The sequence below is a fragment of the Lactuca saligna genome, chromosome 2, assembly GCF_052625555.1.
Source record: "Lactuca saligna cultivar CGN05327 chromosome 2, ASM5262555v1, whole genome shotgun sequence".
In the NCBI taxonomy this organism is placed as follows: Eukaryota; Viridiplantae; Streptophyta; class Magnoliopsida; order Asterales; family Asteraceae; genus Lactuca; species Lactuca saligna.
In genome coordinates, this window is record NC_136418.1 from 170,018,831 (window position 1) to 170,038,232 (window position 19,402).

The 19,402-nt window shown below is 37.4% G+C and overlaps 1 protein-coding gene and 1 pseudogene across 1 annotated transcript; both read right to left on the reverse strand.

Moving 5' to 3' along the window:
* Positions 1–572: 572 nt before the first annotated feature.
* LOC145032730 (histone H2B.9 pseudogene) lies at positions 573–1,185 on the reverse strand (annotated as a pseudogene).
* A 13,803-nt stretch (positions 1,186–14,988) lies between these two features.
* On the reverse strand, positions 14,989–17,094 carry LOC145032732 (uncharacterized). Its single transcript, XM_078981640.1, has 3 exons — positions 16,444–17,094; positions 15,663–16,075; positions 14,989–15,575 (listed from the first exon to the last, which is right to left on the reverse strand). The coding sequence occupies exons 2-3, from the start codon at positions 15,996–15,998 to the stop codon at positions 15,171–15,173; spliced, it is 741 nt and encodes a 246-aa protein (XP_078837766.1). The 5' UTR covers positions 15,999–16,075; positions 16,444–17,094; the 3' UTR covers positions 14,989–15,170.
* Positions 17,095–19,402: the final 2,308 nt, after the last annotated feature.

Below are 19,402 nucleotides of genomic sequence, written 5' to 3' on the forward strand. Positions count from 1 at the left end.
TCATAGCAGATATAGCCTTCAAATGGGTCTTGTAAACAAAACACAGACAAAAATCAGACTTACAAGGTACAACTGAATGACTGATACATATAACAAAAAAATATAGTTGTGCTGAATACTGAATGCTTACAGGGAAGGACATGGAACTGCAGCATGATGGATCAACAGATATAACGTTGTCATCAGGAGAAGACAATGTTGCAGACTTGCCAAGATATTTTTCGGGAGATTGAGAATTTATTTTGGTCTGATGAGACAGGTTACACCAATGAAGATTTATTAATTTACCTGCAACATACATAAAGGTGTTTTAAGACCAAACGTCCTTCAACATCAACCAAGAACTGAATTTGTTTGAAACGAATTGGGGATCATGAATATAACTGGATGAACACGGCTCTATCGATGACGAATCATTCAGGACTAATCACGTTAATTAATGGACCTAATTCAATCAGCAGTTGCCTCTAATGACAACAAAAGGCAATCTAGTTCAAAGAAATCATACGTAACGTAATGATCTTAATTGAGTAATGAGTATTGATTATCAAACTCATATGAATACAAACATGGAAATTTTAAGAAACCCTAGATTTCTTGAAAAAGAATAACAATGACCAAATCACACACACACAAAAAAAAAAAAAAAAAAAAAAAAAAAAAAAAAAAAAAAAAACTCTATATTTCTAACATCAGATCTAGGAACTGGTGAATTTAGTAACAGCTTTAGTACCCTCAGAAACCGCGTGTTTCGACAACTCACCAGGCAACACTAGCCTAACAGCAGTCTGAATCTCACGAGAAGTGATTGTCGGTTTTTTGTTGTAACGAGCGAGACGAGAAGATTCCTGAGCGAGCTTCTCGAAGATGTCGCTGATAAAACTATTCATGATCCCCATGGCTTTTCCAGAGATACCGATATCAGGATGAACTTGTTTCAAAACCTTGAAGAGGTAGATTTTGTATGTCTCGACGCTCTTCTTGCTCTTTTTCTTCTTTTTCTCTATTCCGGCACTTGAAACGCCTTCTTTAGGAAGCTTCTTCTCGGCCTTCAATGGCTTCTTGTCTGCTGTCGATGGCTTCTTCTCGGCAGTCTTCTTGTCACCCTTTGTTGGCGCCATCTTGTGAAACCAAAGAATTTACGAGAGACGATGAGATACTAGGTTTAAATTGACAAGCTGTCGGTGGTGGAATTTAGATCCGATTGATTTGATTTATATAGCGACGCCATCTTCATTCCTATTGGGTGAGAAGGTATCATACGGATTGATGACTAGGCAATCGAGTGACCCGTGCTCTCTCTTTATGTTCCATTTTGCAGATATAGTCCCTAAATTTCAACTTCATTTGCAGGATTTCTCCATAGTCGCTTTTATTTTACTAAAATTCGCTTTTATTTTACTAAAATGTATTTGTTTGGTATACTTTGTTATAAGACTATCCCAACTCACCTAAAAAAAATTAAAAAAATAAATTGAAAAGCAAAGAAATAGTGTGAACGGATTGCCCTTACAACCTACCTCACCATAGTTCATCATCTTTCTATTTCCTTTTTTATTATATTTCATTTATTTTATAAAAAAATAGATGTGATATTATTTTTAACAATAAATAAAATATATTACAATACATAAAATAAAATTATCTACAAAATGAGTCTAGTGTTGATATATTTTTTGAATTTTTTTAAAAAAAAAAAATAGAGGATTGGGTTGGGTTGCTAATGTGGATAAAAGTTCATGATTATTTAGGTTGTGTATGTGAACTAAACCGTGGAGAACATCGTGGCGAATTGGTCAAAGAAGGAAATGGGGAAATATGATGGATTTTGTGTCCCCCTTGTTGTTGTTGTGGCTGATACTGAGGCTGGTGCTAAGGCTGAAAATTGTCATCTTCATAATCCACGGGAGGAGGGTAGTTGGATGGAATGACCCATCGTCCGGGGTCGGTTGGTTCGAAAGACCCTATATACTCGTGAGGAAGAATGAGGTATGGCTGATTGTCAAGATTCCAAATGTGACCATCAACTGATTCGCGAATGATGAACATTCTCCAGAGCGCGTTTATGTCGAGACGAGAGGGTCCGGTTGCTTTTTTGAATGAAAAGGTGGAGAGATGAAGTTGAAGTGGTATGCAATAAGGGTAATCAAGCCCTAATAAAAATGTCCCCGGTGTCCATGTTCATGAGGTTGTAACATTTGGTGAAAAAGAATGATGTGAAATCTGGTCGGGATCCATTTTCACGAGTCATGCACCGGAGAAAAAATAGCACCGCTTTAGAAATTTGGTCCGCTTCGGCACATGGCAAAAATGGTACATGTGAGGACTCGATAGGCGAGGCGCAAACACGGATGAATAATATAAGAGGCCTTGGATGAGGATGATGAATATCGTGGTTCGTGGGTGATTTGTTGCCAAAAGTTATGCTCGTTAAAGTTGGCGGACCATGGGTCTTGTTGGTTATATGTGTGGTCCACTTGAGTGCCCATTAGGGCGTTCACAACCCGAAATGGCAGTGATCGATTCTCGCCGAGCATTTGGAAAGTAATGGAGTTCGTTTCCTCATCGGTACGGAAGGTGGAAAGGAATTCTAAAGTTGGTTTAACATAGGTGGCAGCGCGATTATGAAGGAATTGGCCCCATCCAATGTTGTCAAATAATGCTTGGACTCCTTCGAGCACCTCGAGATCCTCAAGGGGCTCTCTATGGAGGAATTTTGTGGATTTGACTTGTCGATTGTTGGAAATGATAAAATCATATGTTTTTCGGTCCTCACGATTCAACAAACGAAATGGGGGATACTTAGATTTTCCTTTTGACCCACCTTTAGTGGAAGTAGGTCCGATCCCCGTTTTGGCACACTTACACATTGACTCGGGACAAAAATTTGTCAATACTAATTTTTAAATCACATCAAAGGCCACAAGAATGGCATCACAATTTCACAACAAATGGTTATTCAAGATGTAAATAATAAAGTCAAAGGAACGAGTGTATCCAATTTGTTTATACCCGGGACAAATTTTGGAAGTGGAGCTAGAACCACCAAAGAGATTCTTCAAGGCACACCCCAAGCATATGATTTTTCTCCATTTTTACGCTTAAATTACTAGAACCACCCAAAAAACGAGCTTTAAGGTGATTTTGGGGTGACTAGAGTGGTGGTACTTGGAATTGGGCGAAAAATTTTGGCGAGTTCTTGGGGAAAAATTGGTATGGTTAGAAAGCCATCGAGAAGAGAAACAAAACCCCGTGCTCGGAATCTCCAATGGTGGTCGGAGTTGGGCGAAAAATGCAAAAGAAGGTGGCAGTAGATGGTGGTGGCGCCCGGAATCCCAGCCACAAATCGGATCGGATTTTGGGTGGGGTCTATAGAGCTTGAGAAAAAATGGAAAGAATGACGGTGGTTTCACAAGATTCCGACCAGTAGAACTCCGAGAAATCGGGTTTTTGTGAGAAGATCCAATGGAGGTTTGGTGTGCTTGAGAGACAAAAGAAGGAGTAGAGAAGAAGAATAAAGGGACGATGGAGGAAATAAATGAGATGGCTGCTCTTTAATCTCCAGTCAACACAAGTAAAAGAAGGTTAATGTTGGTCAACATGAGTCAAACCATTAAAAATCTAGTCAACAACCAACACGCAGGTAGGGCGCGGACCACGTGATGACCGCGTCTATCTGCTTGATAAAGTTCCGCGCTTTTGAATCTTTGTGTGGGTTAAGTGCGGTTGCGGGGTTAGCTGCGTTAGCTGGGTCGATGGAAAAAAATCACCAAGTGTTGGAAACCGCCACACGGGCTAGGCGCGGTCCGCATGCTGGCCGCGTCTAGTTGACTCGAAAACTTTTGATCCTTCACGCGGGCACTGCTCGGGTCGTGGGCTGACCGCTTTTGCTAAACGAGTTGAAGTATTTTTTATTTATGAGGGCTGACATTGCTTCTTCCTATTTTTCAAGCGAGTCGCGTGCCCTTCCTGTGGGTCAAAAATCTAGGTTTTCTAAAAACTTGACTTTTAATTCAAAATGATCCCCATAAGGCCCGATTTCAAAATTTTGACAAAATTCTGGAATAAAACAGGGAATAAAGGGTGAAACATTTCAAAATTTTATTTTTCAAAATCCCGAAAGCGCTTTTTAAAATGATTTATTTGGATTTGGAAAAAGTGAAAGTCAATGCTTTCCAAAAATACCCTTCTTTAACGTCTTTGGCAAGACGTCTTCCTTGCTTGCTTCAACACTTCGGAACATCCAAATGGATGATTTCAAGAGCATTAGCATTGAAACCTTCATAGAATGGCTTCAAACGGTGTCCATTGACTTTAAAATTTTGTCCCGTATTTTCGCTTTGAACTTCCACTGCCCCACGGTCAAAGGTCTTAATCACAACAAAGGTCCAATCCATCTTTACCTTAGCTTGCCCTAAAATAACTTCAATCGTGAATGATAAAGTAAGAACTTATGCCCCCTTTCAAAATGCTTTCGAGTGATGGACTTGTCGTGGAAGAGCTTCGTTTTCTCCTTATAAATCCTTGAATTTTCATAGAAGTCATTTCTCAATTCTTTTAGCTCTTGGAGTTGAAACTTCATTTGTCTTCCCGCCTCATCAATATTATCACTGCATTGCTTAACCGCCCAAAATGCACGGTGCTCTAAATCGACGGGTAGATGACATGGCTTTCCGAAAACCAACCTAAAGGGGGACATTTCTATCAGGGTCTTGTAAGCAGTCTGATAGGCCCATAAGGCATCATCAAGCCTCAAACTCCAATCTTTCATTGTCAGATTCACTGTTTTCTCAACTCTTCACCTCATGATTTGAAACTTCTGCTTGACCGTTCATTTGAGGGTGGTAGGCGGTTGAGACACGATGGCTCACGTTTTACTTCTTCAATAAAGCATCCATCATCTTGTTGCAAAAATGTGTCCCTCGATCACTAATCAACGCCCTAGGCACACCAAATCTCATAAATACATTAGATTTTAAAAAGTAGATAATCGTTTTGGCATCGTCTATCCTGTGGTGTTGGCCTCAACCCATTTAGAGACATAGTCAACGGTGAGCAAAATATAAACGTTTCCAAATGAGACGGAAAATGGGCCCATAAAATCAATCCCCCATATGTCAAAAACTTCACAAACAATGATTGGATTTTGTGGCATTTGATTTTTTTGTGAAATGTTTCCCGTTCTCTGGCACCGATCATAGCTTTTATAAAACAAATAACAATCGCGTGACATGATTGGCCAAAACAATCCACACTCAAGAACCTTTCTCAAAGTTTAGTTAGGTCCGAAGTGTCCCCCACAAGCAAATTCATGACAAAATTGCAAAATAAATTGATGTTCTTGTTGGGGCACACATCGCCTAATGATTTGATCGGGACAATGTATCCGCAAATAAGGTTCATCCCACACGTAGTATTTTTCCTCACTCTTTAATTTATCTTTTTGAACACATGTGAATGTGTCGGGATAACTTTTTGTGACCAAAAAGCTAACGATATCGGCATACCAAGGAATATATTGAGTAAGGGAAAATAGATGCTCATCCGGAAACTCGTCCCGCAACGGGAGGGGAGTTTCATTTGAAGTGATCCGACTTAGGTGGTCGGCAACAAGGTTCTCACATCCACTATTGTCCCAGATTTCCAAATCAAATTATTGCAATAATAAGATCTATCGGATGAGTATTGGTTTCGCATCTTTCTTTGTCATCAAGTACTTGAGAGCTGCATGATCCGAATACATTATAACTTTGGTGCCAAGTGCTTAAAAGCGAACACTATGGTCAATAGATCCTTCTTCGTGGTAGAGTAGTTGCTTTGAGCATTGTCTAGTGTTCTTGATGCATAGTAGATCACATTGGAGGCTCTTCCATTTTTTTGACCCAAAATGGCGACAATAGCATAATTGTCTGCATCACGCATGATCTCGAATGGGAGATCCCTGTTGGTGCTTGTATGATGGGGGCGGATGTAAGTAATTCTTTGAGCTTGTGGAAATCTTCTTTGCACGCCTCATTAAACTCAAAATCAACCTCTTTTTGCAAGAGTTGGCACATTGGTGTTGTTATCTTTGAACCTTCAGTAGAATCCGACATGACCTAGAAAAGAACGAACTTCCCGAACACAAGTCGGGTAAGGTAAGCTTTGAATAACATCTATTTTTGTGTTATCTACTTCAATTCCTTTCTTTGACACAATGTGACCCAAACTAAGACCTTGACTCACCATAAATGGCACTTCTCAAAATTTAAAACCAAATTCGTTTTAATGCATCTTTTTAAAAATTTTGTGAGATTGGTCAAACATTCTTGAAAAGAGTTGCCATATACCGTAAAATCATCCATAAAAACCTCAATTATGTTTTCAACATATTCCAAAAAGATATTAACCATACAACGTTGGAAAGTGGCCAGGGCGTTACACAATCCAAATAGCATTCTCTGGTATGCGAAAGTGCCAAATAAACATGTAAATGTTGTCTTTTCTTGGTCTTCCGGTGCCACCGCGATTTGGTGAAAACCAGAATACCCGTCTATACAACAACAATGAGATTTCCTGGACAACCTATCTAACATTTGGTCAATGAAAGGTGATGGGAAATGATTTCTTGTGCTTGCATTGAGTTTGCGGTAGCCAATACATACTATCTGCCCATTTTGCATGCAGGTGGGGACCATCATACATTTGTTGTTCTCGACCATCGTGATTCCCGTATTTTTCGATACAACTTGCACCAGACTCACCCACTTGCTATCCGAGATTTGATAGATCATTTGCACATCAAGAAGCTTCAATATCTCTTTTTTCACAATCTCCATCATTGGTGGGTTCAATCTTCTTTGTGCATCATGACTTGGCTTGCATTCATCCACCATTAAATTTTTTGTGCACATAAGTGGATGGACTTCACCGTCATCCTCACGCCATCCTCTCTATCCCTCATCTAATTATACCCTGACCTCAAGTCAATATTGGAGAACCAAGATGCACCCTGCAACTTATCAAAGAGGTCATCAATATGTGGAAGGGGATAACGGTTCTTCATCGTCAACTTGTTCAACTCCTGATAATCAATGCACATTTGGTGTGAATCATCCTTCTTCGTGACGAATAAAATCGGTGCTCCCCATGGTGAACTTCTAGGTCTGATGAACTGTTTGCCCAACAGCTCCTGAAGCTGAGAGGATAACTCCTGCATCTCAGGTGGTTCCAGTCGGTACAACACCTTAGCAATTGGGGTCGCAATCGGAACCAAATCAATCTTGAACTCGACTTGCCTCTCCGGAAGCACACTAGGAAACTCCTCCGAGAACACATCAACAAACTCTCTAACAACTGGTACATCTAAAGTGGAAACCTCAATCCCAACCCGAATATCAATCATATAAGCGAGGTAAACCATATATCCATGTTGCAGATACTGCGGGCCCTGACACCAGAACAAAAAGCTGATCTAATCGTGGTACCCTCTCCATAGGTAACCAGTTCTCCCCCACTTGGGGTTCAAACTATCAATCGCTAACCCTCACAGTTGATCATAGCCCTGAATCTGATCAACCAATCTATCTGTACTATCACACATACATCCCCTTGGGGATAGGAATCAAATCAATCAGACATGGTACCCCAAAAATCTCAAAAACACAACCATGATAAATGTTCGATGCAGATATCCCATGTTTGTTGACGATAGAAACCCGCAACGAATACTCCATCTCTCCAAGGGTCATATTGAAACCTCTGCTAAAAGACTGAGATACAAAGGACTAACTCGCATCCGAGTCGAATAATACAAGAGCAGGAAAGGAATTCACTAAGAAGGTACCTAGTAGAAGAATAAGCATAAGCATACTATTACATAACTTACAATAATAAATAGAAACATACCAGTAATGCCGCCCGACGCCGCCCTAGCCCCCTTTGCAATGAGCTGGGAAGCACGACCTCAATCCCTTGGGGGCTCCGCCCTACCTTGGCGTCGATCTACAATCCTCATTGCAGTAGGTGGTGCCTGAACTGGTATGGCAGCAAGTAAGGGGCATTGGGCCTTCACGTGGCCCAACTACTCACAATGATAGCAGATCCTACTACTCAACGAAGGAGCCTGCTGACAACAGTCTTTCGCAAAATGTCCTTCTCGACCGTAATTGTGGCATGAAAAAAAAGAAGATCGAAAAACACCCTCATGAACCTTACCACACTCTCCATAAGTACGCCCCCCTCTATCCCCTTGATCTCGAATCAGCGGGCTTGAACCGATTTTCCGCAGGCTATGACTACACAAGAGGTTGCCTAAGTTCCTTTACCTGGAGCTCCATCTCAATCTACCGCCTCCTCGCGGCCTCCTGTAGCTCCATACGTGTACCATAACATTGAGTGGACACGAACCGGCGGATGTCCATCTTGAGCACGCTTAAGTAAAGGGTCATATGAGCCTGCTCAAAAGCAACAAACTCAGGACAGAAAAGGGCCCTCTCTGTAAACATCTTATGGATCTCAGTCCCCTGACTTAGATCCATATACTTTTGAGCCAATATCTCCCTCTTAACCAATGGAACATACCTCATGTGAAACATCTTAGAGAACTTATCCCAAGTCATAACAACCCTCTACTTATCAGTGTACGAGCCAATCACCAATCTCCATTAATCATTCACCCCTGACCGGAGAAGGTTAAGGGCGCACTTCACCTTCTGGTCAGCAGGGCAGGATCATGTAAACAAAAAAAAAACCCTCAACATCAAACAACCACCTCATCGCAACGGTCGGGTCCTGAACTTCATATAACATCGGGGGTGGCTGCAGCATCAGCAGTAGCAGCCTCAGTAAGAGCAGCGTAGCGAACATTAATCAACTCAACCATAGCTGTCTTGATAGACCCATACATATCTGACATAAACCTCCGAACAACAACAACCACCTCAGTAGCGATGATCTCCCGAATTTGATCATCAGTCAAACCTAGCCTATCTTGGCCACCCACTCCAAATCCTAATCCCTTCGTCTCCACCATTCTGAAATTCAACCAAAACTCATTAGGAAATCCAAAATACCCATTGCTACAATTGCAAGACGAGGCTAATACTTGGGATTTGTGACTTCCTTGTTACGCGTATGTGTCATGTGCTTTCAGTAGTATGGACCCACAATACCTACCACACCTACCCGTATTTGTCTCAAGGATCATCATACCCACCAAACACAATTACAACCACTAGGATGCACATACATTCTATCTTCACACTTTAGATAATGGCTAAACATGCCTCAACTGTCCGGATGCTCACACATAAACTCATCCATGAAATTTCCACCAACCTTGCAACACTCGCGTATGCTAATCATACATAACAATGGATCCAATAGACAGTTGAATACTTGATTCAAACCTAAGCCCTTCATCAAATAATAACAAAAATAAGGATAAACCGGACATTCTCAGACTATAGAATCTTAGTTATGTACAACTATGATGTATACACCAAGCAACTACAATAATGATGTTAATTCAATACAAGAAGTAATTATAGGCTATCAGGTATCATGTATCAGACAATTCTATCATGAAATTCATGGAGATCCCTAACCTACCACTAACATGTTGTTCTACCATAAACAGAACATCAAATAACAGTGTAGGAAACTTGGGGTATACTTTCTTACTCCGGCTGATCGTACATATCGTATCATTCCTTGGTAACTTTTGAAAACTATTTTAAAAACTTTTATACTTCCCTATTTTGAGTATGGATTCGCACGAATGTTCATCCGTTTCTCTCAAAACAAAGCTCTGATACTAACTTGTAACATCCCGAAAATGATAAAATTTTAAAACTTTTAAAAACAACGATAAACCATCATTGTTTACAAAAGAACCATTGTTTCAAAAGTATTATTCAAAATCAGAGTTTTCCCAAGACCCAATAACACAAAAATAGGAAGAAGTGCACGATCACGCCTTCGGTTTCTCGCGATCATCAGAAGTACCTAAAACAATAAAATGAAACTGTAAGCCAAAGATTAGTGATTTTCCCCAAAGTACCATCACACAACATATAAAAATACATTGATTAGCATGTTGGGTCCACAAACTCCCGGTTGGATTACCCTGGTCCACAACCTCCTGGTTGGATTGCCCTACATACCACATACTGGGTCCACAACCCCCCAGTTGGATTACCCTGCATACCATGTATTGGGTCCATAACATTCTGGTTAGATTACCTTTGGCCCACAACCTCCCGGTTGGATTGTCTCGGTCTGTTGATTGACAACACAAAGTAGTAATCTCAACCCCAACGTAACATGTCGACATATAATAGATAACATGCATATGCAACAGACAAATAATTTTATAGCCAATAATCACATGCAGTCTTACAGATATACCGGTCTATCGCATATCAACAACTATCATATAATCATACAGATCTATCACATACAAAACATATCATCAATCAGTATTTAACAAGACGTAAATCCATTGGGGCCGGCCTTGGTGCCTTCGACCCACAACTACAATGAGAAAAACTCACCTCTCAATCTGAAACGATCGTTGAACATGATACAACTTCAAATATCAGTTCTACCGGTCACATATCCAACAATTAGTGACCAAATCAACCCATACCCAAAAGTTCCATAATCCATTAGTCACGTCATGACCCCTAATGGTCACGTCATTACCTAATAATTTCAAAACAGTTGAAGAATGTCATCCTCATTTTGTGACACCCTGTGCTCACGTCGTGAGAACGCTCTGACCAAAAGTTCTTAATAAAACTCTTAATCGCTTTTTTCCCAAGCAACCAAATCCCCCATAGAGTCTTATTCACTCCAAAAAATTGTAAAAATCATGGCTTTTTAGACATGCATGTCCCAAACACTAGCTAGGGCACAAAAAGGAAAAATTGCACCAAATCTCATGCATGAACAATAACATTTGACCATCTACTAAATATAGTATCTATACTACTCAAGGGACACTGGAGATCCATAAAGTTGGCAAATTTATGGATTCCAACCTCTACATCATATTGTACATGAAGGATAGAGCATGAAAAATCTAGATACAAACTTATAAACTTATAAAGCAAAGAACTTGAAACTCACAAAAGGTCTAGAAGGTGTGCAAATGCTTAATTGTGAGACTTGAATGCATAAACAATGGACTAGATGCTCTTCCTCTTCTTTTCCTTGGCTAAAATCACCACAAATAAGCTTCAAGATCAAATATGGAGGCTAGGGTTTCAAATGGGGGGGGGGGGGTGCAAAGAGGTGATGGAGGATGATGGTGGGCTAACCCTATCCCACACTTCCTTTAAATACAAAAACAAAATCCCCAAAACTAGGGTTTCCTCTCAGGTAGGTCTCACGTTGTGACACCCTGTGCTCACGTCGTGAGCCCCAACGATGATGCACATGCTCATTAAACTCCTCCCGACGTGACATATATTCCTCATGTCGTGTGTAGGGTTAAATCCTTGAAAATTAAACTTGAAAAATTCCCAACTTAACTGAATGTTACAACTTCTTCCCATATTATCCCATTTGACTCCAAAACACGAACCGGGGACTTGGATCACATGACATATATTATCCACATGCAATTGGGTCTAAACATTTCCTCCCTCAAAGCCCATAGCCTTATGATAATCAATATTCGGATCACGACCCCGAATCAAGAAACAATCCTAAACAGGGTGTTACAGTAATGTTATCGATGCAAATAATGGGTGATAATTCAAACTGGTGTTTATTTTCAAGTTTTAAAACATAATTGGAGGTTATGTTGATGGTCGCTTTGATCCTTGTTTTTTACTATATCAATGATTTTCTATGATTTCAATTGATGTCTAAAGCATGTTATGTCCACTTGAAGGGTTTGTGTCATTTGATCGGTTAGGACATTCAGAAATGATTTGAATGGGTTTTGGAATTATTGGAAGAGTAAATTCGGCAAATGACCAAAATGTAGGGTGAGTTTGAAGAAAATGACCACAAAAATGAAGATTTTAGAAAATGACCACAGGTTCCGCAGAGGGGATTCTGCGGAACCATAAACACCTCTGCAGAATGTGAACACCTCTGCAAATCTTGGTTTTCTTCATTTTTTTTTTCGTTTATTAATATAATTTTTTTTAATCACATAAGGTATTATGTGATTTTTTTTTTCGTTTTTCGTTTTTCTTATTTAACTACTCGTTTATAACGTTGTGTGTTTAATAAAAACTATACAAATATACTATGTTTTTTTATAAAATTACACACACTAATATTCTAAATAATAAACATACTTTAAGTAGGTTACAAAAGATAGTTTAGAAAACACAAACATACAACCTTCATAATAAACATATTTTGAAATAAACTTCATTAAAGTCTATGCGGATCCTCTACAACTCTGTGGAATCTTTGTTTTTTGATTTTTTTTCGTTTTGTTGTGTTCATTTTCATTTATTAATATTTTTTTTAATACAATAATACCTTATGTGATTATTATGTAAAAAAATTGACAAAAAAAAGTTAAAAATAATGAAATGTTTTATATAATACGTTTGCTATTGATGTATGTTTTCCATGTATTTTTACTGTTTTGTATTTACAAATCACTCTCCACAAACTCAATGAAAATATTTCTATTGGTAGTTGAACTCACAAGCTCACAAAAACCCATAAAAATACGTCTATAACTTTTATAACTAATCCGTAGAGGTGTATACAGATCCGCAGAGGTGTACACTGATTCGCAAAGGTGTACACAGATTCGCAAAGGTGTATACTGATCGTCAGAGGTGTACATTGATCCGCAGAGGTGTACACTGATCCGCTGATAACAGTTATGTGGATTCCCAAACAGTTATGTGGACTGATATTAAACATAAGTTCATTATTTTAACCTTTTTTCGTCAATTTTTTTTAATAAACCATAAGATATTAGTGTATTAAAAAAATTATTAATAAACGAAAACAAAAAATAGAAAAAACGAAAAAACGAAAAAATAAAAATTAAAAAACTCAAGATCCGCATAGGTGTTTCGGTTCCTCAGAGACAAACATATTACATAAAACATTTCATTATTTTTAACATTTTTTTGTAGATTTTTTTACATAATAATCACATAAGGTATTAGTGTATTTAAAAAAAATTATATTAATAAACGAAAATGAACGCAAAAAAAAAAAAACGATGAAACGAAAAAAAAATTTAAAAATAAAAAAATAAAGATTCCGCAGAGCTGTAGAGGACCCGCAGAGCCTTCAATAAAGTTTATTTCAAATTATATTTATTATGAAGGTTGTATGTTTATGTTTTTTAAAGTATGTTTTGTAATCTATTTAAAGTATGTTTATTATTCAGAATACCGATGTATATAATTTTATAAAAAACATAGTGTATTTGTATAAATTTTATTAAACACATAACTTTTATAAACGGGTAATTAAATATGAAAAATAAAAAACGAAAACAATTTTTTTTACATAATAATCTCATAATACCTTATGTGACTTTTATAAACGGGTAATTAAATATGAAAAATAAAAAACGAAAACAATTTTTTTTACATAATAATCGCATAATACCTTATGTGATTAAAAAAAAAATATTAATAAACGAAAACAAGAAAAGAAAAAAAAAAAACAAAAGAAAACGAATATAAAAATGAAAAAAACCAAGATCCGCAGAGGTATTCACATTCCGCAGAGGTGTTTATGGTTCCGCAGAACCCCCTCTCCGGAACCTGTAGTCATTTTCTGAAATATTTATTTTTGTATCATTTTCTTCAAACTCGCCCTATAATTTGATCATTTGTCAAATTTTCTCGTAGAATGAGTTTGGACAACCCAAAATAATAAATTGCTTGTTTTTGGGAATTACTTGGTCCAGTGGAAGTTCTTTATTGGCTTCATTCAATCAAGTAACTTGTTGCATTGAGGTTAAAAGTGTCAAGCTTGTTTTAATCATAAATTTTCCATAGACTTCAAATTAGGTTTGTTTTTTACATATGATCTTCTAAGACTCGAGATGATACTAAAACAATAAAAAATTCATTTTTTTTTAAATTTAAGAATTTAATAAATAACTTAATGGACTATTGAAGAGTATTTGACACGACTTAAAATTCCGTATATTACGTGTTAGTGTTTGCCACTCTAAAAATTAATGTGATAGACATAAAAAAAAATCTACTTAACCATTAAACTATTTTTTTTTTTAATTTAGTTTACCATCTAACATCTTCAGACCTCTTTTTATGGTAAAAAAAACAATTTTACAATCCTCTTATTCGTACGTTTTCAACATGCAATATTTATCTTCAACACGACACAATTTGAATACAAGAGTCCTTCCAAACTTTAAATATGGGTTTCCAAAATGGTGATAAACACAATGAAGATATAGGTTGAAAAAAAGTGAGATATGAGGTGAACATCAGAATCCTTCCAAACTTTAAATATGGATTTCCAAAATGGTGATAAACACAATGAAGATATAGGTTGAAAAAAAATGAGATATGAGGTGAAGATGTTCGTTCGATTTTCGGGTTTGGATCATGTCCATACTTTTTCTTTAAGTTTTGTGCATTGCTTGTAAGAAAAGAAGAAACAAAACTCGAATCATATTTATGGGTTCGAAAAAAATAGGGCTAAGAACACGATGTAGATATGGATTTGAAAAATATCGATTTTTTGAAGTTCTTGAATATTAATGAGGATGAATACGATGAAGATATGAGTTTCATCCTCATCCTTGTTGATCGTTTTATGGTATTTATTTCCTAGTTTGGCATCAAGGCTTCATCAAACTTTGTTTAGAAGATAAACACAATGAAGATCTAGAATGAACAACCAAAGAAGAGAGAATTCTCATGCGACACCCCATTGATAAGATGTACCAAAATATCAACATGTCAAGAGATATTAATACATAATATTTAAGAAAAGCAATATAACACTTATTTCATCAGTTATATAAGTAACCAACAGTAAACAAAACAACATGCAATACTTCCATTCAAAGAAAAGAACAAACTAGAATTCAAGACACAATATCTACAAAAATCCAAACAACCACTCATACTAGCGTCTTCACAACAAAACTGCAATCTTATTATTATTATTATTATCCTATTTACAGGAAACCAATTATCATCATGATCACAAAACGCTTAAGTAGCTTCTGCAACAGATGAAAGGTGCAAGTTGGTTCCATAACCCTTGAGAAAGCTGCTTCCACAGAACTGATCATGAAAAACAACCCCATCCTCGTCTTCTTCTGCATGCTCATGCAACTTGTACCCTGTGCTTGAAGAGTTTCCACCACGTTTTCTTACTTGCTTCTTCTCTTTACCTTTACTTCCACGTGATGATGATTTGCTTCCATTCTTTTGCTTGTTTCTTGAATTCTTCTTGCTACTATGCCTTGAAGACCTGTTGCTTGTTACAACATGTGATACTGAAGTGGGAATTGGATCGTAGACATCGGGTGCCCATTTTACCCTCAGCTTCACTGGTGGAGCCACCCCATGTTTCTCACGGCTACCTTTCATGGCAGATACAGCCTTCAAATGGGTCTGGAAGTAACACAAGATCCAATCACTCACCATAAATAAAGATAACTCATAATTCATAAATGATGAATCTAAGAATACTGTACTTACAGGTAAAGAAATGGAACGGAATCCAGATTGATCCAAAGATTTGATCTTGTCATCATGTAAGGTGATGGAATCTGGACAAGGAAATGTTGCAGACCTGCTGAGAGAATTTTCAGGAGGTTGAGTTGTTGTGTCTTTAGGTTTATGGGGTGGTGAGGAGTTTGAATCCTCATTTGTGTCATCTTGAATGTTGAGAAACTCGGTGACATTAATGCTGAGTTCATCCACAGAAAGGGGTTTAAGAACTCCATGAGTGGGTTCGAGTGGATCCTTTGGCAGATCATGAAGATCGTTGGCATTATCAGCAACTGACAAATCAGTGTCGGAGCAAATGTCCATTTGCAAAAAAAAATCGAGGATTTTGAAATAACTGGCTGCACTGTTGAAGCTTCAAAAGCGAAAGTGTTGCAAGAAACCTGTGTCAAAAAAGGTGTATCGTTTGTCGATTTAGTAAACATGATGTCATGGTAATTTGAAGAGAAACTGTTGGGATTCATCATTCATGCTCATGACCTGATCTTCGATCATACTCAAATCTCAAGATCAAAGCAATTTCGTGTGCATTAGATTTAAATAAACCACCATCACCAAACAGTTTTATTCAGCCGTCGGTGATGTGACAAACGCAGGTAATATTAATGAAAAACCAGATAAACCGTTTACAACAAAGCATTTAATATTGCTATCAAGGTAAGGATTTTTGCTCCAAATAATTTTGGAAATTTAATATACAAATCCAAAGCACGTACACGAAAACGAACGGAAAAAATAAAATTGATGGTACCTTCTCCGGCAGGTTAGATCTGGCTAGACCAAACTTCTCCGGCGCAAAAACGAATCCAACCAGTCCCGTATGTCTTAAGGCGGTTTTCGATTGTCGATCGATCTCGGAATAAAAAAGATATAGCTAGTTGACCGTGTCAAATCAGTAAGGCAATGGAGAAGAAAAACACAGAGAGATGTAGAAAGAGATAACGGATGCTAATTAGAGGGAGGAAAAGAGAAAAAAAGGCCTATTGTTAACTAAGATTACCACGACGATCTCCTTTATGAAGACGACGTTTCAAACGATGAGAACACGAACGACCGCCATAAAAAGAGTTAAGCAAAGGGGGAGTAATAAATTCGAGTGAAAGCACCGAAAGCATTGTTCGATGCTTTTCAAACCCTAGTTTCCACAACGAAAAGAAACTAAACGGCCAAACCCTAATCAAAACGACTGGATCGTCAATTCGATAAGATCCCGATGACTATGCAGATTAAAAGCCACAAATGAGACGTTATTTGATTGATGGCGATAGCGAATGAGCTGATTACATGAATTTGAGGATCGACGTTCAATGATCGGGATCGAAGAACATGGCTGGAAAACGGAGAGAAACCAGGTTTAGGTAAGAAGATTTGTGCAAATGATAATACAAGGGGAATGGATAAACCAGAGAATAGGAACGGCTTGGTCAACGCCCTTCCGACAACAAATTTGGACTGGGCCTATATATTCCACGGCTAACGGCCCTATATGAGACGGGTCAAATACTCAAAGTTCATTGTCGGGTTCGATACTTCGATATACGGTTTAATTTAAACAATAGAGTCACTATTTTTTTTATCAAAACTACATGTTTGGTTTTTAATTGAGCATGTGTGGGTTGGTTTCGTAGCCAAAAACAAATTATATCTATTGCAATTTCTTAATGTATTTCGATAGTATTTGTTATTGGTTATTGGTTTGGCTAGTGGCTTTTGTTTTGTTTTAACTATTATAGACCAAAATGACATTAAAATAGAAAATACATTTCTATTAGAAATGGAAAAACAAAATGTGCATTGCCATCGATAGTGAAATCAGAAAGTATGTTGTTATTAAACATGTATCTTATTTTGTTTTGTGTGAGAAATCCGAGAATATGGGCATGATATTTGTGAGTTTGCATACCTATCTCATATTTTATTCAATTTCAATTCCTCATTTAATTAATATAATTACATGTCTTAAGTGTTTAACACAATTAAGTACTAATGGAGAAGCACGTTTGACCACCATTCCACCAATACTTGCATCTAACTTCAAAAGGGAGCAAAAGGGAGAGCATCATGGTGCTCTCGGCCATGAAGGAAAAAGACAGAAAATAACAACAATATGAAAGATTTTTGCATCCTTTAAATACTCACATGCAAGATCTAAAGCACATAATACTTCCATTTAATGTAAAGTATAGATATATTGCAAGTAATGTATATGTAAGAGGGAGGTTGGCATGCAACATCTCATCCCTCATGAAAGTCATGATTTTAACGAGAAAAATAAGAGAGAAAGTTTGACTTATTTCAACAACTGGTTTAGTCCATGTAACTAGAAAGTTAGATGGTAACCATGATGGGTTTTATACAAACAATCCTATGTGTGCATGCAACCCTAGTATTGGATCTATGTTTTCACTATTAGTTATACAACTTTATGAACACAAAAAGAAACCTGGCATGCTACTATAATTTTCGAAATTCATATATAAAGCTAGAATACATACCTTTTGTTGTTATGTAGCAATAACAACTAGTTCCTTGAATTTCCTTAGCTCTTGAAAGCAAGTACCACAAGTGTAGTACCTCTAATGGAGTCACAAACACCATATGCAACTTGGATGAAGAGGAGAAGAAAAGGAGGCACCAAAAACGGCTGGAAACCCTAATGGAAGTGTTGTCACCGTTTTTGGGGCTTAAGGGTCCCTTTTATACATGTAGGCTATTAGGGTTTACAACTAGAAAACCCTAATCTGACTGCTTAGGCCCTAAGCAGCCCATGGACTCCTTAAACATATCCCTTGGACGATTTCTAATGGGCTTCCCATAGAATTCGTTCAACCTATATATTATTAGGTGATCCATAGCCCAATTATAATTATCTTATAATTACAACTTCAGTCCCCTAAGTTTAATTAATCTCTTTTAGCCACAAAATTAATTCTTAATTAATTCTTGACCAATATTAATTAAACAATATGATTTCTCCTTTAATATATTATTCTCATAATATATTAATAAATCATATTTAAACCTTTCTCTTCTTAAATCATCCTACATATTGCTATAGTGAAGGCAACCCAAAAGGACCATGCTCATAATTGGGTCAAGCACATACCAAAACAGTTATGGACTTAGACACTAATCCAACAGTCTCCCACTTGGATAAGTCTAATAACTATTTTTCGTATGACTTCAGAACCTGATCAGCAATCGTAGCTTTCAAAAGCCGCTGTCAACTCTGATCTTATCAGATAGCGTGTCCTCTAGATAAGGGATTATATATTCCTCCATTCTCAAGATATCGTATAGACATAAGACATGAATTTCAATCATTCTCTCTATACTATTTCCCGACTTTCGATTTATGACGACTGACAACAGACTACAATTGAACACATCAACTTAGTCCCGGCTTGGCCAAGCGCTTAGATGTCATCACTAAATCATCGAGAGGCCCATATATATCGCTTTTATCCCACTTTGGGTAAAAGGAATGGATAAACTTCAACTCAAATGCTCACTTGCATTTATTGATCGAATCACACACAACAATAAGTTTTATAACACCAAGTTACTGGTGCGTTTACTTATTATCAATGTGTAACTGACCAACAAATAACAACTCACACGTCTCGGTTTCAAGAATATACAATATTATCGTCTCACTAATCACTCGTGATAAAACCATGAAGTGATCCAAGTGAGCGTGGGTTTAATCC

Excerpts from the sequence above, each read along its gene's own strand:
- LOC145032732 (XM_078981640.1), bottom strand. The coding sequence starts at position 15,998 with ATGGACATTTGCTCCGACACTGATTTGTCAGTTGCTGATAATGCCAAC. Across the intron at positions 15,576-15,662 it reads TCCGTTCCATTTCTTTACCT|ACCCATTTGAAGGCTGTATC; the intron begins GTAAGTACAGTA and ends TGTTACTTCCAG.